General features: G+C 43.5%; 1 protein-coding gene across 2 annotated transcripts in view; it reads left to right on the plus strand.

Moving 5' to 3' along the window:
* Positions 1-5,781: 5,781 nt before the first annotated feature.
* Positions 5,782-12,555, plus strand: part of NCAPG2 (non-SMC condensin II complex subunit G2) — a 51,604-nt gene continuing 44,830 nt past the window's right edge. The window contains exons 1-2 of one of the 2 annotated variants that reach the window (XM_061587255.1): positions 5,782-5,901; positions 11,599-11,704. In XM_061587255.1, coding sequence (XP_061443239.1) covers positions 11,627-11,704 — 78 coding nt within the window. In that variant the 5' untranslated portion in view covers positions 5,782-5,901; positions 11,599-11,626. The remainder of the gene's footprint in view (positions 5,902-11,598; positions 11,705-12,555) is intronic. The other variant, XM_061587254.1, reaches the window with a different exon arrangement.

Genomic DNA, 12,555 nt, shown 5'->3' on the forward strand with positions numbered 1-12,555 from the left:
AAAATACAACTCTGTAAGAATGTGTTAATTATCAATTTTGTGACAGCTTTAAAAGGGGAATATAAGAGGGTGTCTGGATGATGGAAATCAGACCTCATACCCTAAGGAACAGCTAGGTTTCCTTAGAATAACCCAATGTAAGTGGAAACTGTTTCCACAGTGGGAATGTTAAGAAAGGCACCCAGGTAGGACTGCAGCAAGTGAAAGCAATGTGAAGGATTTTTAAGTCAGCAGTAGCACTTCAGTATAATTGACCAGTCTTCCCAGAGATTGAATTAGTAAAACTGAAAGCTCAGTGTGAATGTGTGTTCAGCTAATCCTCCTTAGAATACTGCAATTTTCCAAAAATTACAATGTATTAGTACCTTAAAGTCTAACAAATGTTGAGGAAAAGTTGGAAACTAGGGTGCTAGTAAGTATGCAGGCATGCATCTGTCAGTTTAATGCATCTTTAAAGTCATTTAGACTGGGTATGCTTAGATAAAATGAGCTGACTGAAGTACCAAGTTGAACACACAGCTGGTGAGACCGCTGTAACCATCGACAACCATTACAAAATGGTTGGAGGCATGAGGATGGCAATTGTCACTTTTACTAATGACATTTCCTACAATAGATGACAGTTGCCTGTGACACACAGCTGCTATTCTCTAAAGAAATAAGCATGGATGTGCTTTTAACTATATAAAAAAGAGCTGAGGAACAATGTCATTTTCCCAGGTTCAAAATACAGCACATCCAGTGCTAGGAATCTGCAGTATCCTGCAACAGAAGTGGAATCACCAGGAAAGATATGCCTAATAAATGGTATCTAGTCATTTGGAAAGGCACTGGAACTTCTGACTTGGCCATATTAGTATTTTGTGAAAGAGAGAAGGAAGTGCTTATTTTTTACTTTCTAGGCTATGCTCAACTTCTAAGGCATTAATAGAAGACAGACACTAATTGACTAGCTGGGGCCCCTGTAACACTGGCGTGTGGGACAGATGCCCCATTTGCCAAAGTTGGGAGGAAAGTTTGTAACTACCCAGGAGTAGTTACAAGTGATCTTCCAATTTTATAAAATTATTGACGTAATACAGTACATGAAATTAGAAGTAGAAATGGAAGAAAACTTTAAATGTGAATTGTAAAGAAAATGAATAATAAAAGTGTTACTCTACTATAGCTATTCCAGAATCGTCTCCTCACAACTCAAGTGTGTATAAAATAAAACAGACTCTCGTGTCACAATAACTGTTCCTGAAGGGGCATAGATAGTATATAGTTAAGAAGATTCACAAGCTATCCACTTTATGATGTCATATTCCGGGACTATATTACTTTTGTTACTGCTGAATAATATACAAAATTACAATAGCTTGGTGGTGAATAATACAGAAAATTACAAGAGCTTGCCTGAGGCATTCTAGGATACTTGACAGTAAGAAGGATCGTTTTAAAAGGTGGGGGCCAAGATTGTCTGATTAAGGGCCAGCATAGAAGCATCTGCTGTTGCTCAGCAACCCTGTGTTGAAGGCTCCCTTTCCCAGATTGCTTCAAGTCGATTTAACAGAACTATAGTTAAGTATGAGATTATTATTATTATTATCTTTATTTATACTTTAATTAAGATTAATATAAAAGGTATAGATTATTCTGAACTGATGTGCAGACATGTAAAAATGGAGGTGTACAATTTAGGTGCTGTTGAAGGACGACACCCTACAAAAACTGACAATCGAGTGGTAGGCTCATTACTTGCACAAAGCAGTTCTTAAGAGGAACCACAAACCCCGACATCCCTTGTTGGTTTTCTGGAATATCGTTTCAGTTATGATCTTTGTTATTACTCAGCCTTCTGTGATTTCTGTGTCAGATCCTAGTTGCAGAGACATGTTGAAATAAAAACCTGAATTTGATACGCTATATTAAATTCTAGAGAGAACTGTATTTCAGTGAGCTGATAAGATGGGTATCTTTCAGAGATGGAAAGAGGAATTGAACAATTACTGCAGTTTCTACCCTGACAACCTTTGAAGGACCTGGACTGTTTATTATCCAGGACTCTGAATCCCAACATGACTGATAAATAAAATCCATACAGGTACAACATAACTAGAGGCATGTTGATGTATGTGGGAAACAACTTCTGGCCACTGGCAGTTCATGATATGTAGTCCAGATTTCAGTCTCTTCCCTCTACAAAGAAAGGTGGATGGGGTTGACCAATGGTAGATATCAACCCACCAGTGGTAGATATCAACCCACTGCCTTGCCACTGTTTGGGTCCAGAAGTGACCACAGGTCATCAACAGAATTCTTGGTTGACATTTGTCTCAAGAGTCAACCTTTGAATGTAGCTCTAGCTTTACTATTATTCACTAATAGGCAAAAAACCTTGCGGTTTAAGAACATACCTATAGACCACAGCTATTCTATCAAACTTTAAAAAGCAGGGAAATTGGGCAGCTATAGTGAATGCACCAGGCGAGCAGGAGACCTGAACTCACTCCTCTCTGAGATATTGTACTGCCCTACAAATTGGTCAAAATGCAAGCACCATTTGGGTTGGTCTTTCACAGTCCAATTCACTTCCTGTGTAGCTTGGAAGAATTTGGAATGCGGCTCACAGAGACCAGACGGCAGTTTCTCCTCACGCTTTACTAGATTATTTCTGAAAAATAAAGCAAGCTCCTCCCACGACAAACTCTTTAAGTGCGCTCCGTATTTCCCAGTCACCCTGCTGGGCTTTAAAAACAGCGATCCAGGAAAACAAGGCCACTGACATGACAAGCAAAAGGGCGCTTTCAGTTAAGGTCAACGATCTATCGTCCCCCTGATCAAAATGCTCAGGGAGACCTTGAGATGAGATATGAAATTGAGGAAGCATCCAAACTAGGAAATGTGGTAGTAATGGGTGACTTCAACTACCCGGACATAGACTGGCTGCATATGTGTTCCAGTCATGACAAAGAAGCAAAGTTTCTAGATATTCTAAATGACTATTCCCTAGACCAGTTGGTCATGGAACCGACCAGAGGGACGGCAACCCTGGACTTAATCCTCAGTGGGGACTGGGACCTGGTGCGAGATGTAAGTGTTGTTGAACCGATTGGGAGCAGTGACCGCAGTGCTATTAAATTAAACATACATGTAACTGGCCAATTGCCAAGAAAACCCAACACGGTCACATTTGACTTCAAAAGAGGAAACTTCACAAAAATGAGGGGATTGGTCAAAAGAAAGCTTAAAAACAAAGTCCAGAGGGTCACATCACTCGAAAATGCTTGGAAGTTGTTTAAAAACACTATATTAGAAGCTCAACTGGAGTGCATACCGCAGATCAGAAAAGGTACCGCCAGGGCCAAGAAGATGCCAGCATGGTTAACGAGCAAAGTCAAGGAAGCTCTTAGAGGCAAAAAGTCTTCCTTCAGAAAATGGAAGTCTTGTCCAAATGTAGAAAATAAAAAAGAACACAAACTCTGGCAAAAGAAATGCAAGAAGACAATAAGGGATGCTAAAAAAGAATTTGAGGAGCACATTGCTAAGAACATAAAAACCAACAACAAAAAATTCTATAAATACATTCAAAGCAGGAGACCATCTAGGGAGACGATTGGACCCTTGGATGATAAGGGAGTCAAAGGTGTACTAAAGAACGATAAGGAGATTGCAGAGAAGCTAAATGAATTCTTTGCATCTGTCTTCACAGTGGAAGATATAGGGCAGATCCCTGAACCTGAACTAACATTTGCAGGAAGGGATTCTGAGGAACTGAGACAAATAGTGGTAACGAGAGAGGAAGTTCTAAGCTTAATGGACAATATAAAAACTGACAAATCACCGGGCCCGGATGGCATCCACCCGAGAGTTCTCAAAGAACTCAAAGGTGAAATTGCTGATCTGCTAACTAAAATATGTAACTTGTCCCTCGGGTCCTCCTCCGTGCCTGAGGACTGGAAAGTGGCAAATGTAACGCCAATCTTCAAAAAGGGATCCAGAGGGGATCCCAGAAATTACAGGCCAGTTAGCTTAACTTCTGTCCCTGGAAAACTGGTAGAAAGTATTATTAAAGCTAGATTAACTAAGCACATAGAAGAACAAGCCTTGCTGAAGCAGAGCCAGCATGGCTTCTGCAAGGGAAAGTCCTGTCTCAGTAACCTATTAGAATTCTTTGAGAGTGTCAACAAGCATATAGATAGAGGTGATCCAGTGGACATAGTGTACTTAGACTTTCAAAAAGCGTTTGACAAGGTACCTCACCAAAGGCTTCTGAGGAAGCTTAGCAGTCATGGAATAAGAGGAGAGGTCCTCTTGTGGATAAGGAATTGGTTAAGAAGCAGAAAGCAGAGAGTAGGAATAAACGGACAGTTCTCCCAATGGAGGGCTGTAGAAAGTGGAGTCCCTCAAGGATCGGTATTGGGACCTGTACTTTTCAACTTGTTCATTAATGACCAAGAATTAGGAGTGAGCAGTGAAGTGGCCAAGTTTGCTGATGACACTAAATTGTTCAGGGTTGTTAAAACAAAAAGGGATTGCGAAGAGCTCCAAAAAGACCTCTCCAAACTGAGTGAATGGGCGGAAAAATGGCAAATGCAATTCAATATAAACAAGTGTAAAATTATGCATATTGGAGCAAAAAATCTGAATTTCACATATACGCTCATGGGGTCTGAACTGGCGGTGACCGACCAGGAGAGAGACCTCGGGGTTGTAGTGGACAGCATGATGAAAATGACGACCCAGTGTGCGGCAGCTGTGAAAAAGGCAAATTCCATGCTAGCGATAATTAGGAAAGGTATTGAAAATAAAACAGCTGATATCATAATGCCGTTGTATAAATCTATGGTGCAGCCGCATTTGGAATACTGTGTACAGTTCTGGTCACCTCATCTCAAAAAGGATATTCTAGAGTTGGAAAAGGTTCAGAAGAGGGCAACCAGAATGATCAAGGGGATGGAGCGACTCCCTTACGAGGAAAGGTTGCAGCATTTGGGGCTTTTTAGTTTAGAGAAAAGGCGGGTCAGAGGAGACATGATAGAAGTGTATAAAATTATGCATGGCATTGAGAAAGTGGATAGAGAAAAGTTCTTCTCCCTCTCTCATAATACTAGAACTCGTGGACATTCAAAGAAGCTGAATGTTGGAAGATTCAGGACAGACAAAAGGAAGTACTTCTTTACTCAGCGCATAGTTAAACTATGGAATTTGCTCCCACAAGATGCAGTAATGGCCACCAGCTTGGATGGCTTTAAAAGAAGATTAGACAAATTCATGGAGGACAGGGCTATCAATGGCTACTAGCCGTGATGGCTGTGCTCTGCCACCCTAGTCAGAGGCAGCATGCTTCTGAAAACCAGTTGCCGGAAGCCTCAGGAGGGGAGAGTGTTCTTGCACTCGGGTCCTGCTTGCGGGCTTCCCCCAGGCACCTGGTTGGCCACTGTGAGAACAGGATGCTGGACTAGATGGGCCACTGGCCTGATCCAGCAGGCTCTTCTTATGTTCTTATGTTCTTAACACCCTCCCCAAGTCAGCCTCCTTCTCCTTCCAATGGAGTTTTATGGCGAAGCAAGGCCAAATAGGCCCTATTACCGCCATCTACTGACGACAAAATTGAACCACATTCGCACAAACACATACAACATTCCGAAGAGACCAGCTAAACCACAAACCTGAGGTTAACAGTAAAAGTGCGCACGCGCGGCAGCGTACCGGAAGAAATGGCCCGTCCTTCCCCTTTTCACTCATTCCTCCTCCCCTTTCTCCCGACTTTGGAGCTTCTCTGGGAGGAGCTGCGGCGCAGCCGATGTGCGCATGCTCGGTAAGTGTGGGCGGGCCGTGCTCATTTAACGGTGCCGCCCGCGGGAGAATTCGAATTGTACTGCGAGAGCGCCAAATAGAGCTGATGGAGTCTTTGTGGTGAGTTGGGGAGAGGGAGAGCAGGGAGGGCACAACTTAAAAACTGAACTATCTTTTGATAAGTTAGTCTTGTGTGGGGAAACAGCCTTGGTGAATATTCTGGCGGGGGGAGTCTAACCGGTAAACGTATTGTTAAGAACATAATAAAGATATCTTGAAAAGCCTGTCTAGTCCAACATTGTGCTTCCCACGGCGGCCAAAGAGGTGATCATTATTCCTTTTCTTTCCCATCCCCTTTTCCTCGTGTGCCATGCTTTTTAGATGGCAAGGACTGCCTTACTCCTGGTCTTTGTAAGTTGCTTTGGATACCTTTTCAGCTAATGAGTGGGGTGGGGGGGAAAGGTTTTAAAAGTAAATAATAAATTCTTCTTGTTTAGTGCCGTCTACCCACGTAGCACTTCGCAAAGTACAGGTATGACAGGCCCCTGCCCTAGGGGACTTATAGTCTAAAATGGGTACAGGGAACAACTAAACGGGAGAAGAGAAATAAAGGCAGGGGAAAACATGTCTTTGTTTTAATTACTTTGGCTTAGTTACATTAAGCATAGGGACTTGCAATGGGGGAAGAGGGAGCAGCAAATCCAGAGGGAATAGGTGAATCATAGAATAGTAGAGTTGGAAGGGGCCTATAAGGTCAACCAGTCCAGCCCCCTGCTCAGTGCAGGAATCGATCTTAAAGCATACCTGTCTGGTGACTGTACAGCTACCTCTTGAATGTCTCCAGTCTTGGAGAGCCCACCACTGCCTGAGGTAATTGGAAGCAGGGAATGGGGCAGTTGCCTAGAGCAGCCATGGGTAGCCTTAGTTTCCATGTGTATCTCTAATCCCCCTTTAAAGCTGTCTATGCTGGTGGCCATCACCATGTTGTATGTTTTTATATCTTGCCTGATCTCGTCTAATCTTGGAAGTAAGCAGGGTCAGACCTGGTTAGTACTTGGATGGGACACCACCTGGGAATACTGGGTGCTGTTGCGTTAGAGGAAGGCAATGGTAAACCGCCTTTGAGTACAGTAGGGCCCCACTTATACGGCGAGTTCTGTTCCGGACCCCTACCGTAAAGTGGGAATCGCCATAAGGGGGAACCCCATTGACTTTAATGGGGCGCATCGTGCGAAAATGCCGCAAAAGCGGCAAAAATCAGCTTTTAAAGAGGGGAGGAAAGCCGCCGCATTAGTGGAGCGCTGGGAAGCGGGGCCCTACTGTACCTCTTACAAAGAAACCCTATGAATATATCCAAAAAAGATTCATAGGGTCACCATAAGTCGTAATCGACTTGAAGGCATATAACAACAACATCCTGCTTCCAAGGTCCTCAAGATGGTGCATGTGGATGCCCTTTCCCCCCAGTGGTATCTTTACAACAGCCCTATGAGATAGTTTACTCTGAGAATGAGAGTGACTGGCCCAAGGTTTATGACTTCATCACTGAGTGGCAACATGAACCCAGGTCTCCCTGGATCTAGTCCAACACTAACCACCATTACCAAACATGTTTATGCTTTTCCCCTCTGCAAGGGTGGGCGACCTATTAAGTTGGTCCGCCCCCAGAGACTAATGGATCCGGATGGTTTCCAAAGGGCTCTGGGGAGTTTTCCAGCTGATAGGGCTGGTGCTCCTGTCGAAACCCTGGTTGAACTGTGGAATACAGAAATGACCCGGGCGGTTGACATGATTGCTCCTGAGCACCCTCTCCTGTGTAGAGCTCGTACGGTTCCATGTTATATCCCAGAGCTGAGAGCGATGAAACAATATCGGAGACAGCTTGAGTGCAGATGGAGACAAACTCCTGGTGGATGCAATTATACACTGGTAAGTGCCTATGGTAAGCTGTATTTACAGGCTGTAAGGGCAGCAAAAAAACCATATTTTGCTGCCACTATCGAATCATCACTCTGCCGCCCAGCAGAGCTCTTCAGAATTGTCCGGGGGCTATTACACTCTGGCCCCAGGGACAAGGTAGAACCATCTGAGGCCTGCTGTAATGAATTTGCTAGGCACTTCCAGGATAAAATCTTTAGCATCCACCAGGACTTAGACTCCAGCGTTATAGCAGATGAATCAAGCAAGGTATCCAGAGCACAGCTTTGTCCCGATTTCTTGCATGTGTTTCAGTTGGCACAGCTTGAGGACGTTGACAAGGTGCTTGGACAGGTTCGTGCAACCAGGTTCGTGCTGGATTCTTGCCCTTCTTGGCTAATAAAAGCTAGCAGGGATGGAACAGCCGGCTGGGCCAGGGAGGTGATTAATGCCTCTCTGCGAGAGGGGGTGGTCCCTGGCTGCCTGAAAGAGGCAGTAGTGAGACCACTCCTGAAGAGACACTCCCTGGACCCAAAAAATCTTAATAACTATAGGCCGGTAGCAAATGTTCCATTCCTGGGCAAGGTCCTTGAATGAGTGGTTGTGGGCCAGCTCCAGACACTCTTGGATGAGACAGATTATCTGGATCCATTTCAGTTGGGTTTCAGGCCTGGTTTTGGCACAGAAACAGCCTTGGTCGCCCTGTATGATGAGCTTTGTCGGGAGAGAGACAGGGGGAGTGTGACTCTGCTGATTCTCCTTGATCTCTCAGCAGCTTTCGATACCATCGACAATGGTATCCTTCTGGGAAGACTAGCTGAGTTGGGAGTGGGAGGTACTGCATTGTGGTGGTTCCGCTCCTACTTGGCAGGTCGCCTCCAGAAAGTGGTGCTTGGGGATCATTGCTCGGCACCCTGGACTCTCCAGTATGGGGTTCCGCAGGGGTCAGTTCTGTCCCCCATGCTGTTCAACATCTACATGAAACCGTTGGGTGCGGTCATCCGGAGCTTTGGAGTGCGTTGCCATCAGTGTGCTGATGACACACAGCTCTATTTCTCCTTTTCATCTTCTTCAGGTGAGGCTGTCAATGTGCTGAACCAGTGCCTGGCTGTGACAGTGGACTGGATGAGGGCTAATAAACTGAGGCTCAATCCAGACAAGACTGAGATGCTGCTAGTGGGTGGTTCTTCTGACCAGATGGTGGATGTCCAACCTGTCCTGGATGGGGTTGCGCTCTTGGGGGTTCTCCTAGCATCATCTCTGTCACTTGAGGCTCAGGTAGCCTCGGTGGCACGGAGTGCCTTCTACCAACTTCAGTTGGTGCCCCAACCACGTCCCTATCTGGACAGGGATAACCTGGCTTCAGTTGTCCATGCTCTGGTAACCTCCAAGTTAGATTACTGCAATGCGCTCTACGTGGGGCTGCTTTTGAACACGGTTCAGAAACTGCAGCTTGTGCAAAATGCAGTGGCCAGATTGGTAACAGGGACCAGACGGTCCGAACATATATATCCGATTCTGGCCCGCTTTCATTGGCTGCCTGTATGTTTCCTAGCTCGATTCAAGGTGCTGGTTTTAACTTATAAAGCCTTACACGGCTTGGGACCACAATACCTGATGGAACGCCTCTCCCGATACGAACCCACCCGTACACTACGCTCTACTTCTAAGGCCCTCCTCTGGGTGCCTACTCCTAGGGAAGCTCAGAGGGTGGCAACAAGGGAGAGGGCCTTCTCAGTGGTGGCCTCCAAATTATGGAATGATCTATGTGACAAAGTGCGCCTGGTGCCAACACTGTTATCTTTGCGGCGCCAGGTCAAGACTTTCTCTTCTCCCAGGCATTTTAGCATGTGTTTTATACTGTTTAAATTTTTATATGGTGTTTTAAATTGTTTTTATAAGATCTGTTTTAAATTGTATTTGTTTTAATGTTTTTAGTTACTGTAAACTGCCCAGAGAGCTTCGGCTATGGGGCGGTATACAAGTATAAATAAATAAATAAATATGTATAGATGTGGAGAGGTATATTCACTTGAGGTTGTGGGACAATACATGTTTACTGGGAGTTATAATTGGAGGGAGAGAGAGAGCGCTGTATGGGATTCTCACATGCTCATAATCTTTTTACATAGCAAAGAGAAAACATGCAGGCAGAGATGTCCATATTTTTGAGGTGATGGTAAAGGCAGAATTATGTGTTTGCCTATAGTTTCTTTAAACAAACAAGAATAATTTTAATTTATTCCACATGCACCAGAAACAATATGAAAATATTCTACTTTCACCTCCAAAAATAGATGGCTGGGGAAAGAAGGGGGAGAGTTGGTTCTTGGGCAACAAATGGCCACAGTAAATATGCTTTTACCAAAAAGAGTGAGGAGGGAGATTCTATGCATGATTTTCTATTTCTTTTCTCAAAAATGATATACAAGATAGTAAAGAGGTTAGAATGACCGCTGACTGTAACTCATGAGCTTTTTTCCAAATCAGTTATAGCAAATCCCTGGATATGCTGCTTGTTCTGCTCTGTTAGCACAGTTGGCAGTACATTTATTTATTCAAGATGTATAGCAAGTATTTCTGCTTAGAGACTGTACCCGATATAGTGTATGGAATGACCTAAAACCAGGGGTGTAGTTGTCCAGGGCCGCAGGGGTTTTTAGACCCCTTACTTTTTTGGGAGCAGGGTCCCTATGTCTTCAGTGACCTTTCCTGCTGATTGGAGCCAATCAGAGTGAAAGGAGGCAAGTTAGTCATTGAGAAGACTCTTCTCAGTAACTAATATTCCACTTTAGTCTTAGTATGGCAACCAAGAAGGGAAACTCAGCAAAGGAAGTTCTTTACCTTGCAGCATCTTAGTACATTTGCACAGAAAATAGTAGATAGTTGTAAGTTCGGGCAAGACAGAATGCTTTTCCTGTATATTTTTTTCTTAATATAATATTTGCTATTTAATTTACTTTTTGTACAATGTATTGCTTTATTGATGTATTGCCTTGTTGATGTATTTTTATGTTTGTGTTTACTTTTTCTGTAAGCCGCCTTGAGGGCCTTGCGGCCGAAAGGTGGGGTATAAATAAACATTAACATAACATAGATCTAGCAGAAAGGCAACACATGGAAATCTGCATTGTTCATTGCAATGCATCACTAAAGGAAAGTACTCCAAACAAAGTAAGAGACTGAAAACTCATTTTATTGTATAGTCTTAGAAGATTGTATAATCCTAGAAAGGGGAATGGCTGTGCCGGGTTGTGGTGTGACTATCATGAGGGGACCTTACACTTCTGAATTTGCCACTGCACTACTGCCTAAAACTACTAAGATTAGCAAAAACAGCAATAGAATATCCATTGCCACCAGATAACATAACCAGATGAGCAATAATTCATAACCAAATTAAAACAGCACTTAAAAGCATCCTGTTAGCTATTGGGGGGGGGGGGGAGGATTACTTTAGAGATAGCAGGTAGGAACCATTTGCTCCAAAGATTTTCAGAGTGTAGACACTGTCAGTTTTAAAGGAGGTAACCTGGCAGGAGAGTAATAGTGAGGCAAGGGGTGCTTTCTTAGGATTAAGCAAACCATAACCTAAGCCGAGGTTTGTTCTTGGCGTGCCGCTCATGGTTGGTCTGGGGGAAACAAACCAAAAGCACTGGTTTGCATGTAAGATGAAACCGCCCCCTGGTTCGCTTCCTACGCAGCGTGGCAAAGTCAGAGCCAGGAGGAGCAAATCGGGAACATTTGATCAGTGTGCACCATCATGCTGCTCATTTCGGTTAAGCCATAGTTAAAAATGTAATATTACATGTCAACTATGTTTATGTACCAACCAGCTCCATGTCTGAATTGCTGTTCTGTCATTAAACTGGTTTTTCTGTTGCAATGTTTTTCCCTTAGACTTTTCTGAGGCACGAAATAATACAACATGGCAAAACGTGAAGCTTTTCTACAGACTGTTTTTAATGGTCCCAGTGATGAGTTCCTGCATTTTATCCAACTTCACGTAAGTAAATATGAAAATGTTATTTGTGCCTGGACTGGGAATGGAGTGAGAGAACCAGGGTGCAAAACAGATTATAGCTTTATTAAATTACCATCTTCCAGCAGTTGCATTGGGAGTGGGGACCACAGCATTATAATGCACACTTATATGTTAGGCAGTCCAGTGCCCTGTCTGTCTGCTAGGTGAACGCACCCATCTGATGAGTAAAACCATGGAGGGGAGAATGGTACAAGACAAAAAGTCTCTGGGAGTTGATTACTGAGTAAGCAAGTGTTATCTCTCTCAGTTGTAGGATGGTTTCAGTGCCCACTAGGCTTGAGGCCTCTTAAGATTACAACTCCAGGATTGTTGCAGTGTGTCCAGTCTCTTAACTTTTCCAAGGTCAAACTGCTGCTTGATGCCCAAGTGCCCCTTTTGACAGAGTATATACATAGAGCACAAAAAACAATATTGGTTATGAAGCAGGTGAAAAATCAAGGCCAGAAAAACGATCTAGCAAAGTTTCTAGTTTCTAAGTTGAGAAAGTGTTCATACTAAAGTACAAAAAAATCTTAAAAATATCCTATTAGTGTTAAGAACTGTCACTACATTTAGAAAATATATGTTATTTTATTTATTTGATTTATATCCTGCTCTTCTTCCCAGCAGGAGCCTAGGGCGGCAATATATATTATATATAGTGGCTTATTTAACGTCACATTTCTCCTTAAATCTTTTTTCTGTTTCACCTGGAACTTCTTTCAACATACTGAGCTGATGATTGAAATGGGGGATAGAAATATCTCTCCAAAAACATCCTTGAAAGGTTTATCACTCCAGATTATCAATTTGGTAGGGCTTGGATGGTTAAA

The sequence above is a fragment of the Rhineura floridana genome, chromosome 10 (genome assembly GCF_030035675.1).
Source record: "Rhineura floridana isolate rRhiFlo1 chromosome 10, rRhiFlo1.hap2, whole genome shotgun sequence".
Lineage (NCBI taxonomy): Eukaryota > Metazoa > Chordata > Lepidosauria > Squamata > Rhineuridae > Rhineura > Rhineura floridana.